Source organism: Ochotona princeps, chromosome 22, assembly GCF_030435755.1.
Source record: "Ochotona princeps isolate mOchPri1 chromosome 22, mOchPri1.hap1, whole genome shotgun sequence".
Classification (NCBI taxonomy): domain Eukaryota; kingdom Metazoa; phylum Chordata; class Mammalia; order Lagomorpha; family Ochotonidae; genus Ochotona; species Ochotona princeps.
In genome coordinates this window covers 3,070,277-3,092,818 of record NC_080853.1, presented here as the reverse complement: position 1 = coordinate 3,092,818, position 22,542 = coordinate 3,070,277, and the positions used below count along the sequence as shown (strand labels likewise).

Here is a 22,542-nt window from a genome sequence, read left to right as displayed (position 1 = left end):
GGGGTGCATCCAGGCAAACACCCCCTCCTCCCCTCAGGTTTAGCTCTACCCTAGAACGGGACTGGGAAGAACGCCTCTCTGCCTTCCGCCAGCCATGCTTGTTTATGAAATAAGGACACACCAAGAAATGGGGTCAGGGAAACAGATCTGTGACAACTTAACCATTTCCACCCACTGGCTTTATTGTGACGTTTAGTACAGGAACGTCTAACGTCAGGCTTCCCTTACAGCAGACAAAACGACGTGCCCCCTGGCCACACCCCCTTCCTGCCTGCTGGAGGCCTTGGCTGAGCGGTGCTGTTCCCTCTGGGACGAGTCCATGCACAGCTCTGCACTGCACAGCCAGTGGCCGCAGCCGTGCAATCTGGTCAACCGGGAATTCTTCCTGCCCCACGTGGCCCGCGGCAGCTTGTAGGGTCTTGCCCAGGGGACGCCACCCACAGCACCAACCAGATGCAAAGTGGTGGAGGCTCCTGTTCTTCAACGTTCTCACGTATGCAGTTGCAGGGCGCTGGGGCAGGCCTTGTGGAGACAGGTGGTCAGCTAGCTCCTGGCCCAAGCAGGTGGTGGGGGCACCAGGCCATGGGAGACATTGGGCAAGGGCCCTGGGAGAATGGGAAGACGCGGTCCCCTCAGGTCTGCCCCCCCCCGGGGCAGTGTGGGGGCCTAGTGGCAACCACAGGCCCGCACCACCATGTTTCTGTATTTCTTCAGGATGACATTGGAGCTGTCGTCAAAGTAGAGGACGGAGATGGCGTTGAGCTGGGTGGGCGCGCAGCAGGGCTTGGGCACTGTGTCCGGGTTGATGAAGTGGACCTGGAACATGGCAGATGTAGTCAGTGAGCCATGCTTACAGCTGGGGCACAGGGACCGCAGGTGACACAGACAGCACACTACGGGAGCTGAGTGGGGGTGCTGGCTGCTTCAGAGGGGGAAGCGGCTAAAGCAGTCAGGCAAGTGGGACCCAGTGGCTTCCCTCAGGCGGTGTTCTTGACCCCTGCCCACCAGGCCCCGTGCCGGACGACAGGTATAGAGGGAGGCAGAGAGGCGAGCAAACTCAGATGTTTGCAGGGGTCACGAGAGCGCCAATGGGGAGCCAACAGGCTGTCCCTGTGGGGACAGGCTGCTCCTCAGGTCCTCCAGGTGTGGGGGTGGGGAGGCCACGACTGAGGAGGGGTGAACACACCCCTCAGCCAAAGACAACAGACCCCACACTGACACAGGGCAGGCCCGCCCCTCCCATGAGCTCCTAGGAGCTCCGGGAGCTGTTCAGCTTCTTATACAACAAGAACCCCAGTCAAGACCATATGCATCCTTATGCCAATTAATGCACAAAATGTGATTTAAAAAAAAAAATCGTGCAAGGATGCCCATGAAATTCACACAGCGGCCTCGGGCCAGCTGTCAATCTAACCTTCCCCCCTGCCCCCCGAGGCGCATCTGAGGGGCTCTGCAGCCCAGCCTGCGCTCAGCTGACCCCATGCCACCTACCAGGGTCTGCACGATGGCGTGGTTGGTGGCATTCATGTAGGAGTTGAGTGGGAAGGCGCACTCCCCCTCGCAGTAGTAGGCGGCGTAGCCCTCAGGCGCGATGATCCAGTCCTGCAGCAGGCAGGACAGTGTGAGGCCCGTCGCAGGCCTTGCCCCGCACAAGGTGCCCTCACCGTCAACGTCCCCCTGTGGCCAGGCACCACCATGCGGGCCCAAAATCAGAGGGCAAAGGTTCAGCCACACTTGCTGAGCAAGGGATCTAGCACACGCGGAACATAGTAACGAACACAGCAGATGTGCCATGATGGCCCCCTCGTGCTGTGGCTCCTGGCAGCACCACAGGCAGGGCCCGGTGTGGGACTGGAACCAGTGGCTTCTGCCAGGCAGGACGCGCCAGCCTGCACAAGACACCCCTTACCTGCCAGCCCAGGTCGCGGAAGCTGACATACAGCTCATGCTTCTTACACGCCTGCCTCTGGTCACTGCTGCTGTTTTCTGAGGACGAGGCCAAGAAGCAGAACCCAAGGAGGAAAAAGACACAGGTCAGGCTCCCTCTGTGTAACAGCCCTCCTGGGGAGCGGCTTCAGACCAATGCCTGGCCTAGTGCCTGCCCTGCTCGCACCGAGTCCTGGCTCACAGCCCCTCCTGGGTCCTCCTGTGGGTGTCTGTGAGACGCATACGTGTCGGAATGTCATCACCTGCCCAGATTTGCTCCCCACCCACGTGCCCCCCCACCCCTGCCGGCAGCAGGGGCGCTGCTGGCAGGGATCAGCCCCTGCTCCCCCTGCCTGGTGGCCCCCAGGCCACCCCTGTGGGCGGTCAGTCAAGGTCCCTCCGCCATGACCATCAAGAAGAAATGAGGAGCCTGGGAGTGCAATGCCACTGACCTAGACGAACACTCCTGAGGTCTCTCTGAGGAATGAGGAGGGACACCCTGGCATTTTCCAGTGGGGACACGGGCTATCAGTGTTTAGGTCAGGGACTGCACAGCTGCAAGCCTGCTGTAATACCTGCCTCTTTCACACACACAAATCTGTGTGCATATGGACACACAGCATAGCAACTGGCACTGGCTTCTCCCTTACCCACCAGTCTTCTCTCCACCTGAGATGCCCTCGGCTGTCCCTTCCCGTCATCTCTGCATGTCTGCATCAGGTAGCAGTCAAGCCTTCCTTCCAAGGCCACCTCTGCCAAGAGGCCTTGTGATGTCACCACTGGCTGCCACAAGCCTGGTGTGCCCCCTTGTCGGCAGCATGAACATACAGGCACACAACAGCAGGGGCAAGGCCTGGTCTCTGGCCATGCTGCTAAGACCCGCTAAGGCAGGGCGGGCACGGGTGAGGGCAGAGGCACACAGAGGCTAGCCCTGCCCACCAGCCCTGCCAGGTGTGCCCAGTTGCCCTCTCTCAGGGAGTGCGGGGATGGCCTCCTGGCAGCCTCTTCCCCTCCCCAGGCAATGTCAGAGCCTCAGGCCTAAGCCATGAGCCCATTCCCTGCCACTGGAGGCCCAGGGCAGGACAGGCACCCACAGTACAGCAGGGGAATGGGGCTGTGGGCAACAGTGCCTGCAGGGACTGGTGTGATGACATAGCAAACTAGTCCTATGCCTGCAATGCTGGCATCCCGTACAGGTATGGGTTCTAGTCCCAACTGCTCCATTTCCAGTCCAGCTCTCTTCCAATGGCCTGGGAGAGCAGTGGAGGACAGCCCAAGACCTTTGGTCCCTGCACCCACGTGGAAGAAGCTCCTGGTTCCCAGGCTTGGATCAGCGTAGTCCTTTCCTTTGCAGTCATTTGAAGACTGAACCAGCAGATGGAAGATCACTCTGTCTCTCCCTCCCTCTCTATAACTCTTTCAAATGGATATCTTTTTTTTTAAAGATTTATTTATTATTATTAGAAAGACAGATTTACAGAGAGAAGGAGAGACAGAAGGATCCAGGCCACATGCTGGATGGGAGATGCAGCAGCCAGGACACAAACCGGTGTCCCTGTGGGATACTGGAGCTTGGAGGTAGAGAATTAGTCAGTTGAACCATTGGACAGGCCCTTGAAATAAATAAATCTTAAAAACAAAACAAACAAATCTACAGTTCCCACAGTCCTAAAAAAGCTGCTCACTCGACGTGAGGAAGTTACAATGGGAGGAGGACGCAGCAGGGGGATGGTAGAGTAGGGACAGCCCACCCCAGGGCCCGGCTCAGGTACCCAAGTGTCTCCCACACCCAGTCTAGAAGCCTTGCAAGGCTCAACGTCCAAGCTGAAGCCCAGCAGACTGGGGCAGACAGCAGCCCACGAAGCTGCTTGCAGACCTGCTGGGAGCCTGGACGTTGCCACCCGGCCCTGCCAGACCTCGGCTCGTGGCTGTCCCAGCAGAACCAGGCCAGAACGCCTGTGTCTCAGTGGGCTCGTGTCCGTTGGCAAAGCAAGGAAAGGGAGCTGGCACAAACCTCCTCAGCCCCACCCACCCACAACAGAGAGCAGGTGAGCAGGAAGTGAAGCCAGAGGCTGCTTCCTCCACCTCCCTCCAAGACCTGCCCGGGTGGCCAGCAAGTCCCAGCCTGCACTCTGCCTGTGCTGCCGCCCCCGCGCTCAGCTGGCTGGCCCGTTGGTCACAAGGACTTTGGCTCCAAAGGGAGGCAAGGGCCGCAGTTTCTAGAGCCTGAGCCATCACCTGAGTGGATCTGGGGTAGGGCCGGGGCGAGGGTGGCAGCACAGGCTGGGACACGTGTCCCCTGCCCGGCACAGACACCCACCAAGCCAGCGTCATCAACCTGTGTAGCCCCGCAGCAGGATTCCTGGCTGGGAGCGCTTCAAATGGCATAGCGTATGTGTGCACCCTCCCACGCAGGCAAGGCTGGCGAAGCTAAGCCCAGGGCCTAGGCCTCAGCACTGCCCTAAGAAAGCAAACTTCCAGGTGGGCTTTAGAACGTGCAGCAGGGCCAGGGAGCAGACCCACCCAGCAAAGAGGCAGATGCCAGGCAAGGTGGTGCGAGCTGGAGCCAGCATAGGGCCCCCTGTGACTGGCTAAGCTGGTTGGTGCCCAGACCCACCCTGCCTCAGGTTCAGCTGGAACCCATGGGCAGGATCAGGAGCTGCCTCCGAACCCACCCGAGGCCTGGGCAACACTGGGTGACAGTAGCGTCAGGGGGCTCAGGGGAGAGAGCCTGCCCACCTTCCTCATCTGGAGGACCCCATTGTCGCCTCAGCCAGCAGAATAGCACCCAGCACCCTCACATCTCTGATCACGGGGAGCAACTGTGCTCTCCGAGAAAGATACCAGACTTCAGGATCACCTGGATCAGCCTGGGTGACCAGAGCTGATTTCAAGGTCAGCTGAAAGCCAACTCTCCACGGGCAGCCTTAACTCTGCCTTGCCCGGTACGGCAGCGTGTTCACAGGCTCCACAGATGAGCATGGAGATACGTCTCAGGGCTGTTATTCTGCTCGTTCTCAAACAGCTTCCCAGGAATCAGGACGAAGAGCCCCAGGTGGCCATTCCCTGAACCAGGGGTGACAGATGTGGAGAGCCACACACAGGACAGCCTTGATCCGGCTGCTCGTCTGTGTAGTCCCCTGGGAAGCAGACTGTGGGGAGGCAGTAATTTACTGAAAGCCTTATCTCCAGTCCCCAGGGAGAATCAAATGCATCTCGGACAAATGGGGGCACTGACCCTTACAGAGCACGAGACAGGTGCTGGGGGAGGAGGCCTCAGCTGACCCTGGTGCAGGAAGGCTGTGCCCATGCCTTGGCCCCTAAACTCAAGATCTGAATGCAACCTAGCAATCTCAGGCCACCAGGGGCATCCAAGTGCCCAGTTGGTCTGCTGGGGAAGGACCACATCCCGCCAAGCCTCAGCAGAATCAGAACCAGCCCCCAGGGTTGTGGGGAGGCTGATGGAGTACAAAGGACTGCCCGGGCTCGGGGTACCCATCCCCGGGCTGCTACAGGCTTGCTCTGTGCTCTCGGACCAGCTCCCTGCACCCTCTGTACAACAGGAGACTCAAGAACTACACAGCCTGGCCCACATGGCGGCGCAGTGTGTCAGACTGCTTTCAGTGACAACGGCACCCATCTTGGAGCATAGGTTCAACTCCTGGCTGCTCCATTTCCAGTCTAACTTTCTGTTAATGTGCATGGGAAAGCAGCAGAGGATGACGCAAGTCCTTGGTCCCCTACCCACCCACATTAGGTCCCAATTGCAGTTCTGGGATCCAGGCTTCCACCTGGCTCAGCCCTGGCTGGTGCAACCATTTGGGGAGTGAAATGGGGTGTGTGTCTTTGTGTCCTTTCTTTTGGTCACTCTGCCTTCCAAATAAATCAACCAAATCTTACAAAAGAAAGAACTACAGGGCACATGTGCTGCCAAGCTCTGCCTGTGTTCATCCTGGAACTGTGTGCAATGACAAGTTACCTTTTTAATTGAAAATTACAGTAAAGCAAACCTTAACATATCCCCCCAAAACAGGTACCAGAAAGCCCTCCCAGCCACATTTAGCAGGTGCTAGAATCTGCCACAGGCGTCAGCTGCTTCGCAACTCCTCTTCTTCCTCCCAAGGCATCCCAGTGCAATCTCCCCCCACAGGCCTCCTTCACATTGTGTGGCCAACACATGACCAAGGGTTTGCTCCTTGTGTTTCAAATGAGTGCACTGTTTCTACAGAATGAAGATGGTGAGCTCTGAGCAGGAGGGGCGGTGGGGACCTTGCTTTCTGCTGGTCCTGCCTGGGGAGCCCCTGCACAGATTTCCAAGCCCTCCTCCTCCAGGTGTCAGGGCCTTGTGTCATACCCGCCACATTGGTCACCCTCAGCGCCTCCTGGTTCTTGGGTGGCTTGGAGCGGTTCTGGCTGCGCTGCTTGCCCCCTGTGGAGCGGATGCTTCGCAAGTGGACCTCCGTGGCCTTGAAGAACGCCACCATGAAGGGCTGCTTGTTCTGGGGCCCGTGCCGCCCGACCAGGCCTGCCAACTTGGGGTTGATGCTCTGCCCTAGAGCGGAAACAGTTAAGAGCAACAAAGAGCAGTTAGGGGAAGGCTGTACATACCTCATCACACGTCCACACATGCACACTGGCCACCCAGCAGGGCCAGGAGCTGCTGAAGGCACAGGGAATGCAGCTGACCACAGAACGAGGAACACCTATTCTCCAGGCTCCCGTGCTTCCGGCAGGGATCCCACAAGGACACAAACGTGTGCAGAGCAACACAGAACTAGGGAGGGACAGGGAGCCACACTGAGCCAGACAGTCTCAGGATAGTGAGATCCAAGTCTAACCCACCTCCTTTCAAAGGGTGGACACATAACCCTGCTTCACGCCAAGGAAGGTGGGGACCATGGCCAAGGACCCAGCTGACCACACAGGGGCCTTGTGAGCACTTGAGGCGGGGGAAGAGCGAGGAGGCAGCGGGGGCGGAGGGATGATGGGGGTAAGGAAGGCAGCTGGCAGGGGCAGTCTCAGATCCCAGCAGGTATCTCCTGAGGGTTGTTAACTGGCTTGGTTCATATCCCTAGAACCCACATCTACCCAGAGCCCCAGGATGTGTCTTGATGAAGAAATTGAGCATCTGGCTATTAGAAGTATAGCCAAACTCATGCTGTAGCACATGGGCCCTGTCATTGAGACTTGGGACGTGACTTCCCAAGGATGCTGCGAGGGCAGGGACCACCTCTGGCTGCCCCCTGGAGATGGATAGCAAGAGTTGAGTCGGAAGTAGGGATATCAGACCCCATGGTACCGGAGCAAGGCTGGAATGAGGTCAGAGAGAAATGATCACAGTGCCTTTAGAAATGTACCTTGAGACTTTATTCTGCTGTTAACTCTTAGTTTTGAAGTAATTATGGACTCAAAGGACACTGAGAAATGAGATGTGAGCCCTTCACCCAGTGAAGTCCTGGGTAACCAAAGAACAACTGACATAGCCTTGAACAGGCCCAGGATGAATTCTGGGTAGATTTTGAAAGGAAATTGATCAGATTTGCAGAGAGGGTCCCATGGGACTGAGAAAGGGGGTGGCGGATAGGGAGGAGAGTTGACCAAGGTGGGGAAGCAAATCAGCCAACCAAGTCCACGTTGGTTCTACAGCCATAATTGGAAAACCTCTCTGACGCCCAAGGACCCTTGCAGGGCATCCAGAGCCCATGCTTGGTAGGCCTGCAGAAACAGTAAGCAGGTTCCAGGCCACACTTCCTGGGCTCCAAAGCCTACATCTGTCACAGAGCAAATGCAGCTTCCAGCAGTGCTCCAGGAAAGCAGTGGTCTGGCCAAAGAATGTGCACATGGGCGTCCTCAGGGAGATGGGGTTTGAAGATGGGAGGCTGAGCCGGCTCACATGGGAGAAGCAGGTTGCTGGACAGGCAGTTGAGGGCGGGGTCCAGGTGTCTCAGATGTCAGGGAGGTCAGGCCAACATGGCTACAACTGCACAGCAGTGCCCAGTACTGAAAGACCAGGATGGAGCTTGGGTAGGAGGAAGGGGACATCAGGAGGATGTAGGGTCCCAGAGACCCAGGAGGCAGTGGAGGGAACAGTCTATGCCGTGTTCTGCCAGTGAGGCCAAGAAGGGACTCTGTCCACAGATTCAGCCATTTGTCCATCCATCTACCCACCTCTTCATCTATCCATCCACCCCATCTCTCCATTCATCCATCCATCTACCCATCTGACCTCCCATCCATCCGTCCATCCATCCATCCCTTTGGCAATGATGAGCCATTGGAAAACATGTTTCATATTGTGTCGAGGAGTATTCCAAAGCCTGTGCCTCACAACAGAACAAGCCCAGAGAGCCTGAGTGACCCATCTACCCAGTGAGAAGCCACAAGCAGAATCTGAGGCCAGACGAGGCTAACTGAGCCAGGATGTCTAACCAGTACAGTCAGGACATCCTGGCTCAGGGAGCGGGGCCAGTGAGTAGGGCTGGTGGCCAGTAGCAGCCATGCCTTGTGGGGGGGGCCACATCTGGAACCAACTTCACCTGGAGCCCCCCAGATGGGCCAGAAGTCAAGACAGCCAGCCTCCAAGACTAGAGTCACACTGGGGCTTCACCTCGGTTTTTCACCAATTAACATTTAAAACAAATTCCCCCCTGCTATGCTATTTCCCCTGTTAGCATTGGGCTTTCCTGCATTCTTGTGCGGGGTTTCTTTGAGTTCATCAGTCCATAATTTGCACGATTCTATAAAAGAACCCATTAAAGCTGAGCCCCAGGAATTGTGTTTCCCCTTGGAAGGCTTTTAGGGTAAAATAAAAATGCCTGGCCTGGAAGCCTGATGCTGATCCAGAAACTGGAGAGCCCGGCTCTGCCAACAGCCCCTCTGCACCTCTGGGCCAGGGTATCTGCCTTGCTCTCGCAGGAGCTGGAACAACCACGTCCAGGGAAGGAAGAGGATATTGAGGTGCAAACCTGCACCTGTTATTGGGTGTGTGGCCTGAGAGAAGTGAGGCTTCCAGCAGTGCCCCAGTGTCTTCATCTGGGAACTGGGGATGTAGCTATCCCCTCTGACTGGGTAGCCAGCCCCACTGTACCACAGGCAGCTCTGCCCCAGCCTTCCAGGTGACGTCGGGGGCTCTTGATGATGACCTACTAAATGCACTGCCGACAGCAGACCATCCTGTGCTCAACCCAGCCCCGGAGGGTGAACATCCCAGGACTTCATTCTCGAAAAAGCAGCAAGACTCTGGGGGACTGAGACCTTTAGCCAGCCAGCAGCAGAGGCAGGACGTGAACGCTGTCCTGTGGAATACCATGCCACAGCCAGCCTACTGCAGGGCTCTGCGCATGCCCAGGCCTCCTCCTGGACTGCCTTGCAGGCCTACTGACATAGTTGGAACCAAGTAGGGTGGAAGGCTGTTCAGCGTGGGACAGGAGCCACGCGAGCACCAAGCCACAGTGAACTGGCAAGCTCAGGGCCACAAGGCCGGCTCTCTCCCACGACCGGCCCTCTTTTCGGCCTGGCTCTCCTCGGAAGTTCAAATACTCAACCACGGTCATTGGAATGCTATGGAGCAAAAGACGTTGAGCTGGGTAAGCCCCTGCCCTCAAGTCCAGCTTTCTCCTATAGTGCTGGGGGTTATGTGACCTCGTGGCTGCAAACAGGAATCCCCTACTCAGAATTCATTTTGGGGAACAGCCCCTTGTACATGCCTGGGCACTGGGAGTGGACACAGAATTCACAGCACAGTGCAAAACAAAACCAGTGACAGCAGAAGATCAAACCCAGCACATGGCCTTAGGCATTCACCCACCCCATGCAGCTGGCACCCACACACAAGCACGGGTAATTCCACATAGACCTGTTTGTGACATGCACGTGGGCCGATCCCCTTCATCAACCAGACACATGGCCCCCTCCTGCCTAAAGGCTGCCCTCGCCAATTTTACCCCAAGTCCGAACAAGTCGAGTTCAGAGCCAGAAGAAATTGAGCAAGCCAGGGTTCTGGGGAGGATGATGGACAGGAAGCCCCTGGATGGGCTGCAGAGGGGCAGAGCACACACTACTGGCACAAGCATATTTGGGAGAGAAGGCTGCTACACAAGCGTGCACACAGCACCCAGTGCCTGTGCGGAGGGCCGGACAATTTCAGCTCTAGTCTGTGCAGTCAATTCTTCTAAGTACTTGTGTTTCACTTGAATCATACCAAGGGTAGAGGTAACACGGTATAAGGCATAGTACTGAGAGAGGGTATTAATTAGCCTAAGGAGTAAGACAAAACATACAAAATGCACATCTTTGGAAAGCTGGGAAAGTTTTACATGGTAGCTGATAGTAAGCTTAAAAAAAATCTGAAGATCTTCCCAATTGCCAGATTTTATGAATCAAAAAAAGAATACCAAGCTGAAATCTGAATTTTAGATAAAGGTTTGCAATAAATGGGATATAGTTAAAATGAGCAATTACCTGTATTCTAATATTCTAATTTAAGGCAGGTGTTGTGACTTAGCAAGTCAGCGCTTGGATTACCCACACCCCATACTGGAGTCTTGGCTCCTCTGCTAACGCAGCAGACAGCCCAGGTGCTGGGGTCCCTGTCACCCCCGTGGAGTCCCAGGTGCAATGCTAAGGCAGCAGACAGCCCAGGTGCTGGGGTCCCTGTCACCCCCGTGGAGTCCCAGGTGCAATGCTCAGCTCCCAGCTCGAGCCCGGCCTTGGCCTGGCTGCTGTGAGCATGTGTTATAACACTATTTCTTGGGGAAATGACCTGTGTGTATATGTGTGTGACTCTTTCAAAAAAGAAAATTTTAAGAAATAATACTTATATCTAGCTGGCATATTTTATTTGCTAAGAAATCCTCCTTAGGGTGGAGACAGATAGGGTGGGCTAGGGGTGGGGGAGCCCTCTGCTCCGGGAGTGGGGTGGGCAGTGTCTGGTCTAATGTATGGACAAGTTGGGTCATTAATTTCTTCTCTGCTGGGATTCTTGACTTGCCTGCCAGCTTGCCTGACAGGGTTAACTTTTATTTTTCTGCCTTTTACAAATGAACACACAATGAAGCAAGGCACACAAGCCCACGTCAGCACAGGTGCAGCTTTGCGCAAGCACCATTCCCATCAGGCACTGGGCAGCTCCTACACCCCCAAACAATTGCTCCGTGCTGGGCTTTTCAACCAGGGAGGGCGTGCTCCCCGGGTGGCAGGTGGCAGTGGCGGTGACTGTCGCTGGGTAGCCGTGACTGACACTGAGTGAGTTGAAGCCAGGGAAGTTGTAAGCATCCAACAACACACAGAGCAGCCCTCCCTGTCACGCAGGGTGTGTCCCGATGGAGAAGCTGTGCTTGGCAGTCATGCCTTGCCCAGATGCCAGCCTCAGGCACACCCAGCTGACATCCCCACAGCTGTGCATCTTCTAAACACTCCAGTGTTGTCTGTCTAGTCTGCACCTTGTCCCTCCTTTTCCAGCTTGAGTGATGGCTCTGGGATGGGATCATGTGGTGACATGTCACAGTCATGCTTGTTGAGTACTGAGTGGACTCTCAGGGATGTGAAAAACCTGTGTTTCCTGGGGAAGCACATTTGGCTGTGTCCAGTCTGGGGGGCTGAGGAAGTGCTCGGAAACATCTTAGATGGGGCTCTGGTCATTTTCCTGATGAGGCACGAGTAAGTCACCCTTTGTATACTTGTGCTGCTCAGTCCCTGCTGTGGCATCAGAGCCATCTGTTCAACAGCCTGGAGAGGCCCAGGAAACCACCTGACGGGGCCCTGCCTTGAGGCCCAAGTGGGGGAGAGCTGAATGAGGCAGGTGCGCCAGGTGCACACCTGGCAGGCAGGCCCTGCCTCCAGCTCCCCAGGCTTCCGTCCACCCTCGGAGGCTGTGCAGCAGGCCCCTACTGCTTTGGGAACAGCCCATTCCAGATCCCACAGGAGCCTCAGTTGAAGGCAGGTGCACAAAGACACAGGCTTTCTTCCTCCTGCCTCTTCCTTGCCTGGACACCTGGGGCCAGCTACTGGGCTGACTGCAGCGTGATAAGCTCCAGACCTTGGTCCAGCACACAGGATGACAGAGCCACAGCAGGCAAGTCCTGACCTCCACTGACCCTCCAGCCCAATGGTGAGCAAACCACGGTCCGCAGCCACGTCCAGACCCCTGCCTGCTTCTGCAAATGAAACCTTCTTAAATTACAGCCCAGGCACGACCATCTGCATTTTGATGCAAAAAAGACAGAGTTGTACAAGTGAGTATCTCGGCCCATCAACCGAGACACCATGCGGTTATGCTCCACATGAGCTGCCATTGCGTTCATCATGCTCAGTTTGCAGCAAAAATGAATAACCCGAGAGGAGAGTGCCCCACGCCAGATGCCTGTCCCACGCCCTGCCCGTCACTGTAACCTCCCCAGGTAGGAATGACAGCACTGTACCTGGAAGTGGTGGCACAAGTGTGAAGCCAAGCACCCTGGCCAGCTGGGTCACAGGGCAGGCACAGAGCCCACATATCTAACCACTGCACCGTCACCAGTGAGTCCAGCCAGATGTCAGCAGGAAGGATCCCAAGACCCAGAGCGCATGCCCAGGTATGGATGCAGGGCCTCTGGGTGCTGAAAATGGCAAGGATACCCAGAGGTGGAGACGGGAAAGGCCTTCCAAGGGCCAGGGGAGTGAGCACATGCAGGCGCCAGAAGGTAAGCTGGGGACAGGGGTGGCTGGTGCATGGAGACCCCACTGGCACCCCCAGGTGGTCTCAGCAGAATCAGCTTACCCAGCCCAGTGGGGCCCAGCGAATCCTGGGAAGGCACCGAGAGCAGAGAGGAAGGGACACAAGCCGCCCACAGAGAGCGCAGCCTCCCGGCTCTCTTGCGGCTTCTTTGTTTTCCAGGCCCGGGGCCATTGGCTGCCCCTTGGAGGCCCACAGCGCAAGAATGTTCCTCATTAATTGTGGAAAACACATGCTTTCCAGCCACTTCTCTCGATGGACCCAGGCCGAGGGACAAGCGAGGACACTGTTAACACTCGTGACATCTGCATGGCCTCCAACGCCCAGAACCGGCCTCATGCTCACCACCACCGCTGCCCACCAGCCCTGGCAGGATCCAACCTTGCTGCTAGTAACAGGCCCTCTCGCTCCATCTCCGGCCTCTGGACAAACAGGATGTGAGGCAATCACGGCAGCCAAGGCACCTTGGAGGCAGCGGCACCGTGGGCGGGCTTGCCTGCCAGGCGGCTTTACAGGCTGTTTACGCAGGCGCCACGGGGCAGAGCCTGACCTCCCCCAGCCGGGGAGCCTGCTGAGACAGTCCACAGCCTCTGAGCCTCGAAACACAGTGTAATCCCACCCACTGAGTCCAGGGTGGCCAAGAAGTGGGACAAGCCCTCTCTCATGGAGAGATGCTTGAGGGGGATCTTGGCACACAGACTCCCCAATCACACATGTATCTGCTGTCCATGATGGGATGTGAGAGAAGCTGCCCATAGCCTTGGAGTGAGGACAGGTTGAATAAGCAGGTGTGACGGGGCAGCCAAAGTCAGGGCCAGACAAGTGGGGCTGATGGACGCGGCTTTCTTCTGAGATCAGGGGGAGAAGGACCCTGTGAGCCAGGGTAAGATGCTGGAGTCGAGGTGCCGGCAGCAAACGACTGTGCGTGTCACGCCCGCGAGGGCAGGGAAGAGGAGAAGGGTGGCCCAGGACACGGATGGATCATCAGCAGGACAGCGACAAGCGCCTCCCATTCTCACAGCACCTGACAGGGCCCCACCCCTGCCCCACAACATGGGCACAGCGAGTCTGTTCTCCCTTCCAGCTGTTCTTGCAGCACCTGTTACAGACCCTGTCCACAGCAGGTGCACACAGGTTCTTGTGGAGGGAATGCTTCCAGAGAGGGCAAAGAGGCCCCATGAGCTGTGTCAGACCCTGAGATGTGGTGCCAGGGTGAGCCCCAACCTTGCTTCCTTCCCCAAGAAGCAGGGTCCAGGGCCAAAAACCTGTAGAAACATGTGGGTGTCCCTTAAAATCAGAGGACCAAAACAAAACAAAACAAAACAAAAAAACCCCTCAGTGTCAAAGGAAATCAACTGTCAATCAAACCAGGATTCTGTCCATCTCTGAATCAACATGGGTGTAAAGGATGCCGTTCCAACACTCTCTTCCTGCAGCGAGAAGGCCCTGGGGTTTTCCAAGATCCGTGCTGTAGGAAACCACCTCCCAGGACAGGAGAAGGATCAACAGGGTCCTGGGCTCCCCAAGCTAACAGCCCCACCCTGAGTTTGAGTTCCCTGCAGAGGGAGGGGCTGGGGCCAGACTCTTCCCCAGAGTCAGGAGCTCATCAGCTCCCTGGAGTGCAACCTTGGAGATGTGACAGCCGTGCAGCTGGCAAGGGCTCATGTGGGGACCACACAGCAACCCCAGCAGTGATGTCAGGAGTATGGAGTATACCAGGCCTGGGGCCCGGCACCTTCTGAAAAGTCATCCTCTCTACCTGCGCTAGTGCCCCTCCCCACCCCCTGGGCAGCGTTCTGCTGGCCCTGAGTCCCCAGCACCCATGTGGGGTGCAGGACACAGCTGCCCCTGCAGCTCAGCCATGTGCTGCCTGTCCTTCAGTCTTCCTTAGGAAGAGATGTGCAGACAGGGGGCCGCCCCCTCCCTGGGGAGATGATGAGCCGCAGGTGCTGCGGAGTTTCCGGACTCCCTGCCTCCCCCGCCATGGGGGCACAGGGAGCCAGAGCGGAAGCCAGCTGTGCTGCAGGGGTGAGTCACAGGAGGGCCGCAGCTGGGAAGAGGGAAGGCACGCACGCCTCCCACGCTTCCCGGGTGGTCTCAGGAGGGCACCTCTGACCCTGAGACCTCCCGCCGGGGCCAGATGGAAAGGAAAGGAGGGCTCTGTGGGGTCTTGGAGCTTTGAGGCTGCAGGTATGTGGGGCTCATGGAAAGTCAGGCCTCCCAAGCATGGTATGTGTGCCCACCGGCTAGGATGAAGGCAGCTGGCCTAGACGGCCATCATGCATGCACCCATTGTCTGGGTGGGGAAATGAGGACCCTACAGGAGTCAGACCCCATGTCCCTGCAGCCACGTGAGGACCCCTCTGCCTGTGGGAACAATGTACCCCAGTGGCTACGAGGGGCTGCCCAGGGTAAGGCTCCTTGCACCCCCGACAGGACCATAGCTCCAGTGCTGCTGCCTCGAGGGTGTTGAGGCTGCAATGCTGAGTTAGTCCTGGGAGGAGGGCCTCAGCAGGGACTGGGCCTCTGCAGCCAGTCCAGCCTTGGCGTGTGTGTTCCAAGCTGTGCGATGACCTTGGCCTTCCCAGCACAGCCAGCACCTCTCACTGGGAGGCATCTAATGGGAGAGTCTGGAGCCAGGACTTGTGGGGCGTCCGTCAGCTCAGGTGCCACCGACTTGCCAACAGGGACAACCAACACCAGGCTCAGCTTTGCCAGAGTTGTCCCTGGCCAGGCCCCAGGTACCCAGGAAGCTCACATGTTTCTGGGCCCTGTGTCAGTGCCCAGGCATGCTCAGTGCACCTCCATGCTCAAGAACCAAACGGGGGAAAGCAAAGCTTCCACAGCCTTCCGTGCAGGCTCAGTGCATCTCCACTCATCCCCAGGGAATGGAAACCTCTTTCAGCTGGCAACCCAACCACCCCGGGGGTGGTCCCTGCCCAACCCAGGCCTCCTGAGCATGCACAGTCCCTGGACAAGCTAGGTCCCCAGGGACAGCACCCACACCCAACCCCGGTGCCCTAACCAGGAATGAAAGAGACAGGGGCAGCATGTCATGGGTATCTTGCACCTAGCATGGAAGCCTTGCCCTCATACCAGACAGTGTGCCGCAGAGCACGGAGAGGGGTCCCCAGGAGCCTCTGCCACCCTCCATCCCCAGGGTGCTGATGACAGTATCTACCTGCCAAGTGGACACAAGAGGAGACAGTGATGACGGCACACTGAGTCCCACCACAGCCAGCACAGGCTGGGCATTGCTGCAGCGCACCTGCCCAAGCTGGGACTCGAACCTGGGCATTTGCTTCCGAACTGGACTCTGACCCCTAGGCTGCGCTGCCTCAGCAGATACCAAGCCTTGTCCACAGCCTCAGGGGAAACAGAAGCTGGAAGCAAAGGGGCTCATGGACTGGTTTAGGAGAGAAAGAGGACAGCAGGCCTGACACCAAGAGGAACTGGCCACAGAAACCAGGCTTCCCTGAGCCAATGGGCAGGCCGGACAGACACACAGGCCTCACCAGGGTCAAGTTGGAGGCCAGAAGCCACAGGTCACGGACAGTGGCACTCAAGCTCACCCCAGTTACATAACTTCATTTTTAGTTCTTCCCAATATTTCCTGCAGGTGCCTTGAAGGAGAAGCAATTGCAGGACTGTGAAGCACCTGCTAACTCAGGCTCCTCCATCCACTGTTCCACAACAGCGAGTCACAACAGAAGGTGGACACAGAAAAGCTCTGATGGGGCCCAGCGCAGTAGCCTAGTGGCTAAAGTCCTCGCCTTGAATGTGCCAAGATCCCATATGGGTGCCAGTTTGTGTCTGGCAGTCCCAGTTCCCAATCAGCTCTCTGTTTGTGGCCTGGGAAAGCAGTTGAGGATGGCCCAAAGCCTTGGGATCCTGCATCTGTGTGGGAGACCTAGAAGCAGCTCCTGGCTTCAGATTAGCTCAGCTCTAGCCATTATGGCCATTTGAGGAGTGAAGCAGGGGATGGAAGATCTTTCTGTCTCTCCTTTTCTCTGCCTTTGAAAATTAAAAGCCTTTTTTAAAAAGGCTCTGATAAGTCCTGCAGAGACCTGTTTAGTTTACATGCCTTGGCATTCTTCATGCTGACATGACCATGAAGCCTTTCTCTTGTCCCTGGAGTACCTGCTCACATGGCATGGAACACAGTTGGAGAAAGTCTGGCCTACAGTAGTGGCCACCAACTTTTCCTGTAAATCTATTTCCAAAAATAACTCATATTTTCAGTTTGGCATGGCATAGGATCTTTGTTATCATTCCTCAACTCTATTTAGAAAAAAGCATTTATCCCTAGATGGTATGTCAGCAAGTGAGCGTGGCTGCGTGCCACTGGCACATGTGTGGATGCCGAACTGTGGATGTCATGTCATGCTACATATGATGAGATAGCATTCTTCCAATTTTTTCCATCAAACAGTTCTTCCCACGGGCAAAACCAAAACAAACAGGTGAGGGGCTGGTGCTGTGACCTTGTAGGTTAAGCTTCTGCTTCTCCAGCTGCCTGCTAAGGCAGCTCCCTGGGAAGGCGGCACAGGATGGTCCAAGTGACTGGGTCCCTGCCACCCATGTGGGAGACCTGAATAGAGCTCCCGGCTTCAGCCAGGCCCAGCTCTAGCTGATGCAGCCGTGTGGGGAGTGTACCAACAGATGCAACATATCATTCTCTGTTTCTCTTTCTGTCACTCTGCCTTTCAAATAAATAAATCTTTAAAAAAAAAGGAGTCTGTACTGGGACCCCAGGGGCTCCACCTCACACAGACCACTCCCCGGGGGTAGGGCTCCATCTCATGCAGACAGGAGGGGAAGTCAGACAATTCTGAGACCTTGAACCGGCAAGGCGGAGTGAAAGGACCCTCAGGCATTGTTGGGTGTGCTTGTGAGTGCGTGAACACACGCTTGTGTGCATGTGTGCACAAATGAACAGCCCCAAGAGGGCAAGCTGACAAGCTTATTGTAGCCCCAAGAAGACAACAACACTTCCAGAACCTGATCCGAGTTTGAAAAGCTGCCGAAGACCCAGGTTTGCTGCTGCGGCTGGGAGACACCTGGAGCCAGGGGGAGGGTGCTGTCCAAAGACTGGTGAGTAGGTGTCAGTTCGGAGAGGCCAGGGCAGCCTGCTTGCAGGGAAACAGGCAGACACACAGCCGAGATCCTCCCGACGTGCAGTGGCATGAGCGCAGGCCAGTCCGTGGTGGCACTGCCAGGGACTCACCATCCAGAGTCTCCACTGAAAGCTGCAGGCCCAGGTTGTGGCGCGGGTTGACCACCCAGTGGTTGCTGGTGGCTGTGATGTCGAACACCAGCCACCCCTCCTCCGAGGCCCAGAGCGTGCGGCTGTCGAGCAGGAAGAGGTCTGAATCCCTGTGAGAGAGGAGAGACACAGGCTCTGCGTTAGCCAGGTCAGGGCCTCCAGGGATGCCAGGGACTCCTCTATGGAGCCCCTTGTGCCCCAGGTTGATGGACCACAAATCCAGACACCAAGGTTCCTAAAGAGCTATGGAAAGAAAGTGGAAGAGACTTAGAGACACACATGGGGCTGCTATGAGCCAAGTTCACCTTGCAAGTGGTCAGGGGATCCCAGCGGACAGATTACAGGCAGGCAGGGGAGCAAAACACAACAGCGACTGCATGACTTCTCATGAGCCTGGCACTGCCCCACGTACTCTCCGTATGCCATCCCTCTCGATTCTCACGGCCCTGAATTGTGGGACTAGCATCTCCACTCAGGACACAGGGAACCTGTGACTTGCCCAAGGCCAGTTAGCTAGGAAGCTGCCAAGCTTCCTAGATGGGTAGGATGATGGATGGATGGCAGACAGGCAGGTGGCTAGATGGATGGGGGAGGGTGGATGAATGACTGGATGGGGGGATGACTGGATGGGGGGATGGATGGGTGGATGATTGGATGGGGGATGACTGGATGGGGGGATGACTGGATGGGGGTGATAACTGGGTGGGGGGATGACTGGATGGGGGATGACTGGATGGGGGGATGACTGGATGGGGGTGATAACTGGGTGGGGGGATGACTGGATGGGTAGACAGGTGCATTTTATATTCCCCGCATAATAGAATTCTGGTATATAGGTCTTCGTAGCACTTTTAATTATTAGGATTCAGTTTCAATACTTTGACTCCTTCAATAGTCAGTCAGCACATTTGATCCATCAGAGTGAGCCAAGCAGGTGGTAAAACAATGGACGACCCTGAGGCCCTGACATGCTCTATCATTCACGGAGTCCCCTAATATTCCTGGGAACCCTAAGGCACTTTCTGTTCACATGTGTAGACATCAGACATGTCGACTCTACACTGAGCCCTCACACGAAGCCAGGCTCTGGGCTGCACTGCCGGAGTGGCATCGAGTCATTTGAGTCCTGACAATTCCATGAAACGTGTCACTTTGCCCACGCCACCAGGCAACTCTCACACTGAGGCTCGGAAAGGCGGAGCTGCTTGGCCAAGGTTACACCATGAGGACAGAACCCAGGCAGGACTGGAGCTCAGCCAGGCCAACGGCAAGCCCAAGCTTGCAACCACACACCAAGTCAGCTCTCTGGATATTACCCTTGCCCGGGGCCAGTTGTCACTATTTCCAAGCCTTTGGCACATCCAGCTCACCGTGACACAACACGCTCCAACATGGCTGGAGCCAGGCAGGAGATGTCCCCTTCAGTCGGCCCCAGCCTCCTTAGACACGGCTGCCAAGCATCCCGAGTGCTGCTGTGCAGCCCGCAGACCTCCACACCTGCAGACTGTGACTCAGGGCTGAGCCAGAATCCGTTCGACAGGCAGATGAAGAGAAAGTGCAAGGAAATACACCTGCAACCTTAGCCAGTGTCTCTAACTTACAGATACCCATACAGGGATGAAGAGCCAGGCTTGGGGAACAGGAGCCGTGGTAGGAGGGTGGCATGTGGTAGTCTCCTCAGGCACAACGAGCTGCACTTCCACATCTCAAAGTCCAGGGGCATAGCCTGGAGCTGCCCCAGGCAGTACCACCAGGCCCTCCTGATGGATGCAGGGGGCACCCCACCACACGCCTCAGAAGCCCTGTTCTAGAAGCCCCACTCCACATGTCTTGGAACCAACCTCTGAAGATCCTGGTCACACCATCGCTAGGATTGGAGACTTTGTGTCCCTCACACAGCCCACTGCCCCCAGCCAGCCATGAGCCCCACGAGAGGTGTTCCTGGCTTTAACACGGGGAGGTGACCTGGGCAGTCTCCTGAGAGCTACACAGACCCCTGAAGACTGCAAATTAGATGTCCAAGTTCAAATGGAATCAAGATCCCAAGAACATAGCTCATGCCCACTGAGGTCTATTCCTTCTCAACAACCAGGCAGAGGCAGACAGGGAATCAATGTGGGGGATATCTACATGGAACTTCAACTGCAAACATGAGTGTCCATCTCCATCTCTGGGTGACTGTCCCAGGCCAGGGGACCTCCAGCATGGCCCTGGCGGCAGCCAGCTGCTCTGCACAACACAGTGGAGACAAAAGTCATCACCCCAGGTCAAGACAACATCTCGTCCTGACTCAGCCTCCGGGGAGCTCCGGGGGCCCTGCCGGGAACGCCCACGGCACAGCACAGAAGTCACAAACCTGGGGAGTGATTTTGCTGGAAAATTGGTGTTTACAGGAAAATGTGATCAGCTCTCAGGACAAGCCCTCGCAGACAATCAAACAATGAATGGTCACCCGGGGAACCACATGCGGCCTTTCAACACAGTGCGCCCTGCCAGGCGATACTAACCATGGTGCGCTGCGGGCCAGGACACCCAGGGCCGGATGTGACAGGCTGGCGCTGACTCACCCATGATTCAACGTGAAGACGCTGGCTCCTCGCCCCCAAGTCATGGTGTCTGTACCGTGTTCTGAGCACACTTCAGAGAGCCATCCCTACCTCTGAAGGTCTGGCAGAGGGGAGCCTCCCTGAGAAGGGGAGATCCCCGCCCAGGAAGGGGGCCTGGAGCCACGACTAGTGGCCAGTGCAGGCCAATAGCTGGGCAAGTGGGCAGTAGCAGCTGCTGCCTCCAACATCTTTGAAGAGTCCGTGTAGGCAGGAGAGCTCCGGGCTAGGGCTCTGTGACATTTGTAGTGATACTAAATACAGTGGCCTGTGTGACCCAGGCCAGGGGAGAGCAGAGGTGGTTGAGGCGTGGTGGGGGAAGGGCCCCCAGGAAGTGAAATGCCTTCTTTCACCTTTGTCACCCCTGAAAATGTAGGTGCTTTCCAAGCTTCCCCTCTGAATCTCCCCGACAGCCCTACATGCTGGAAGGACCAGTTGTTTCCCGGTTCAGATAAGGAAAGCAAGGGCCAGGGAGGCGACGCCACTGTCCCCTGCAAAAGACCTTGTGGGTGGCAGAGCTGGGAAAGCCGACTCAAGACGCTGGGACACTGTGGCCCTGTCAGGTCCCTGGGGACAAGAGCAACACAGGAAGCCGCTGACTCCTACATGTCGCATGCCAGCCCACGGCACGGTGGGAGGCAGAGAACACAGGAGGGGAGCAATGGACAAAGCTCACCCTGGAGCCACTCTCCCCTGCTGAGAAACGGAGAAGTCGCCCTCTTCCTCAAGGCCTGGGGATCCAGAGAGCACCCAGGGCCCCACCAGGCTGCCTCAGGACCTGCTCCCAGCTGCACCACAGGCCGCTCCAGGAGAGGGGCTTTTCATGCCTTCACTATGGAGGCGATGGGACAGTGCCAAGTCTCCAATCCACCCCCTGTCGTGCACATACCTGCCTTCAGAAAACCTTCACTGTGGACTCCAAAACCCCTCAGACAGGTGGGCAAGATCTGGTATCTGGCAGTTGTGTGAGATTTTTCCACCATTACAGCCACCGCCAACTCCTCCCATCTTGGAACCCACACACTCCCCTCCCACAGGGCTGGAGGGGGCTGCTGTTCCCCCTCTCCGCCAGCTGGAGGGGCCTTGTGAGCAGGGGTGACCTGGGGAGCCCTGCCAGGCCTGGGTTTAGGGCCAAGCAGAGTCCTGGCAGTCCTGGAAGTCAAACACCAAATCAAGACTGTGGTGGCTGGCCTGGGCACAGCTGGCCAAGCTGCCACCTGTGACAATGGCATTCCACCTGGGAGTTCTGTCTCTGAGCCAGCTCCCAGCTCATGCACCTGGAGAGGCAGCAGAGGACAGCCCCTGCCACCAATGTGGGAGACCCAGAGTTCCAAGCTGCTGGCTTTGGGCTGCTGACTTTGGCCTGGCCCAGCCAGGGTTGTTGCTGTGCTTTGAGAAACGGCCCATACCTTTCCCCTCTTCTTCCTTCTCTCCCTCCTTCTGGTCACTTTGCTTTTCCAATATGAAAGTGACTAAGTCTTAAAAACAGAATTCTGACTGTACTGCTGATGAGTGTGACCACATGGAGGGGAAGCAGGCAGACACTCTGAAGGACTGGGGGCCACAGAGGGGAAACCACACCAATCCCCAGGTGAGGTGCCAACCTCGGCAGCCCAGCCCCAGCCAGGCTCCAGGCATCACCGGTGACCACAGCAGACACTACAAAGACAGAAGACCCAGCCCAAATTCCTGAGCAATAAAATGATTGTTGTTCCAAGCCACTCCGTGTGGGTGGCTGGCTCCAGAGATAGACAACCCAAACAACAGCCAACACTGTTTATAACCGAAAAACCGAAACCCAGCCGCCTACCCGAGGGTGACTGTAGTGTCCCAGGCACAGAGCCTCATACCCGCTGCTTCAAAGGCCCCACAACCCACCACTGCCAAGGGGGAAATGCGTGCGAAGCAGCAGGTGCGACAAAACAGCCGAGCAGGATGTGAATGCCCTGGGAAACCCGACACGCTCAACTCCACGCACAAAGTACTGGAGTCCAAAATGGAGTGTAGGAACAAAAGGCTTTCCCCACTCTAACCCC

The 22,542-nt window shown here is 56.7% G+C and overlaps 1 protein-coding gene across 1 annotated transcript in view; it reads right to left on the bottom strand.

The window, feature by feature from the left end:
• Positions 1 to 601: 601 nt before the first annotated feature.
• Positions 602 to 22,542, bottom strand: part of BMP7 (bone morphogenetic protein 7) — a 59,935-nt gene continuing 37,994 nt past the window's right edge. The window contains exons 3-7 of the mRNA XM_004585917.2: positions 17,865 to 18,013; positions 6,281 to 6,478; positions 1,910 to 1,986; positions 1,492 to 1,602; positions 602 to 816 (exon numbers count right to left, since the gene is read on the bottom strand). Coding sequence (XP_004585974.1) covers positions 667 to 816; positions 1,492 to 1,602; positions 1,910 to 1,986; positions 6,281 to 6,478; positions 17,865 to 18,013 — 685 coding nt within the window. The 3' untranslated portion in view covers positions 602 to 666. The remainder of the gene's footprint in view (positions 817 to 1,491; positions 1,603 to 1,909; positions 1,987 to 6,280; positions 6,479 to 17,864; positions 18,014 to 22,542) is intronic.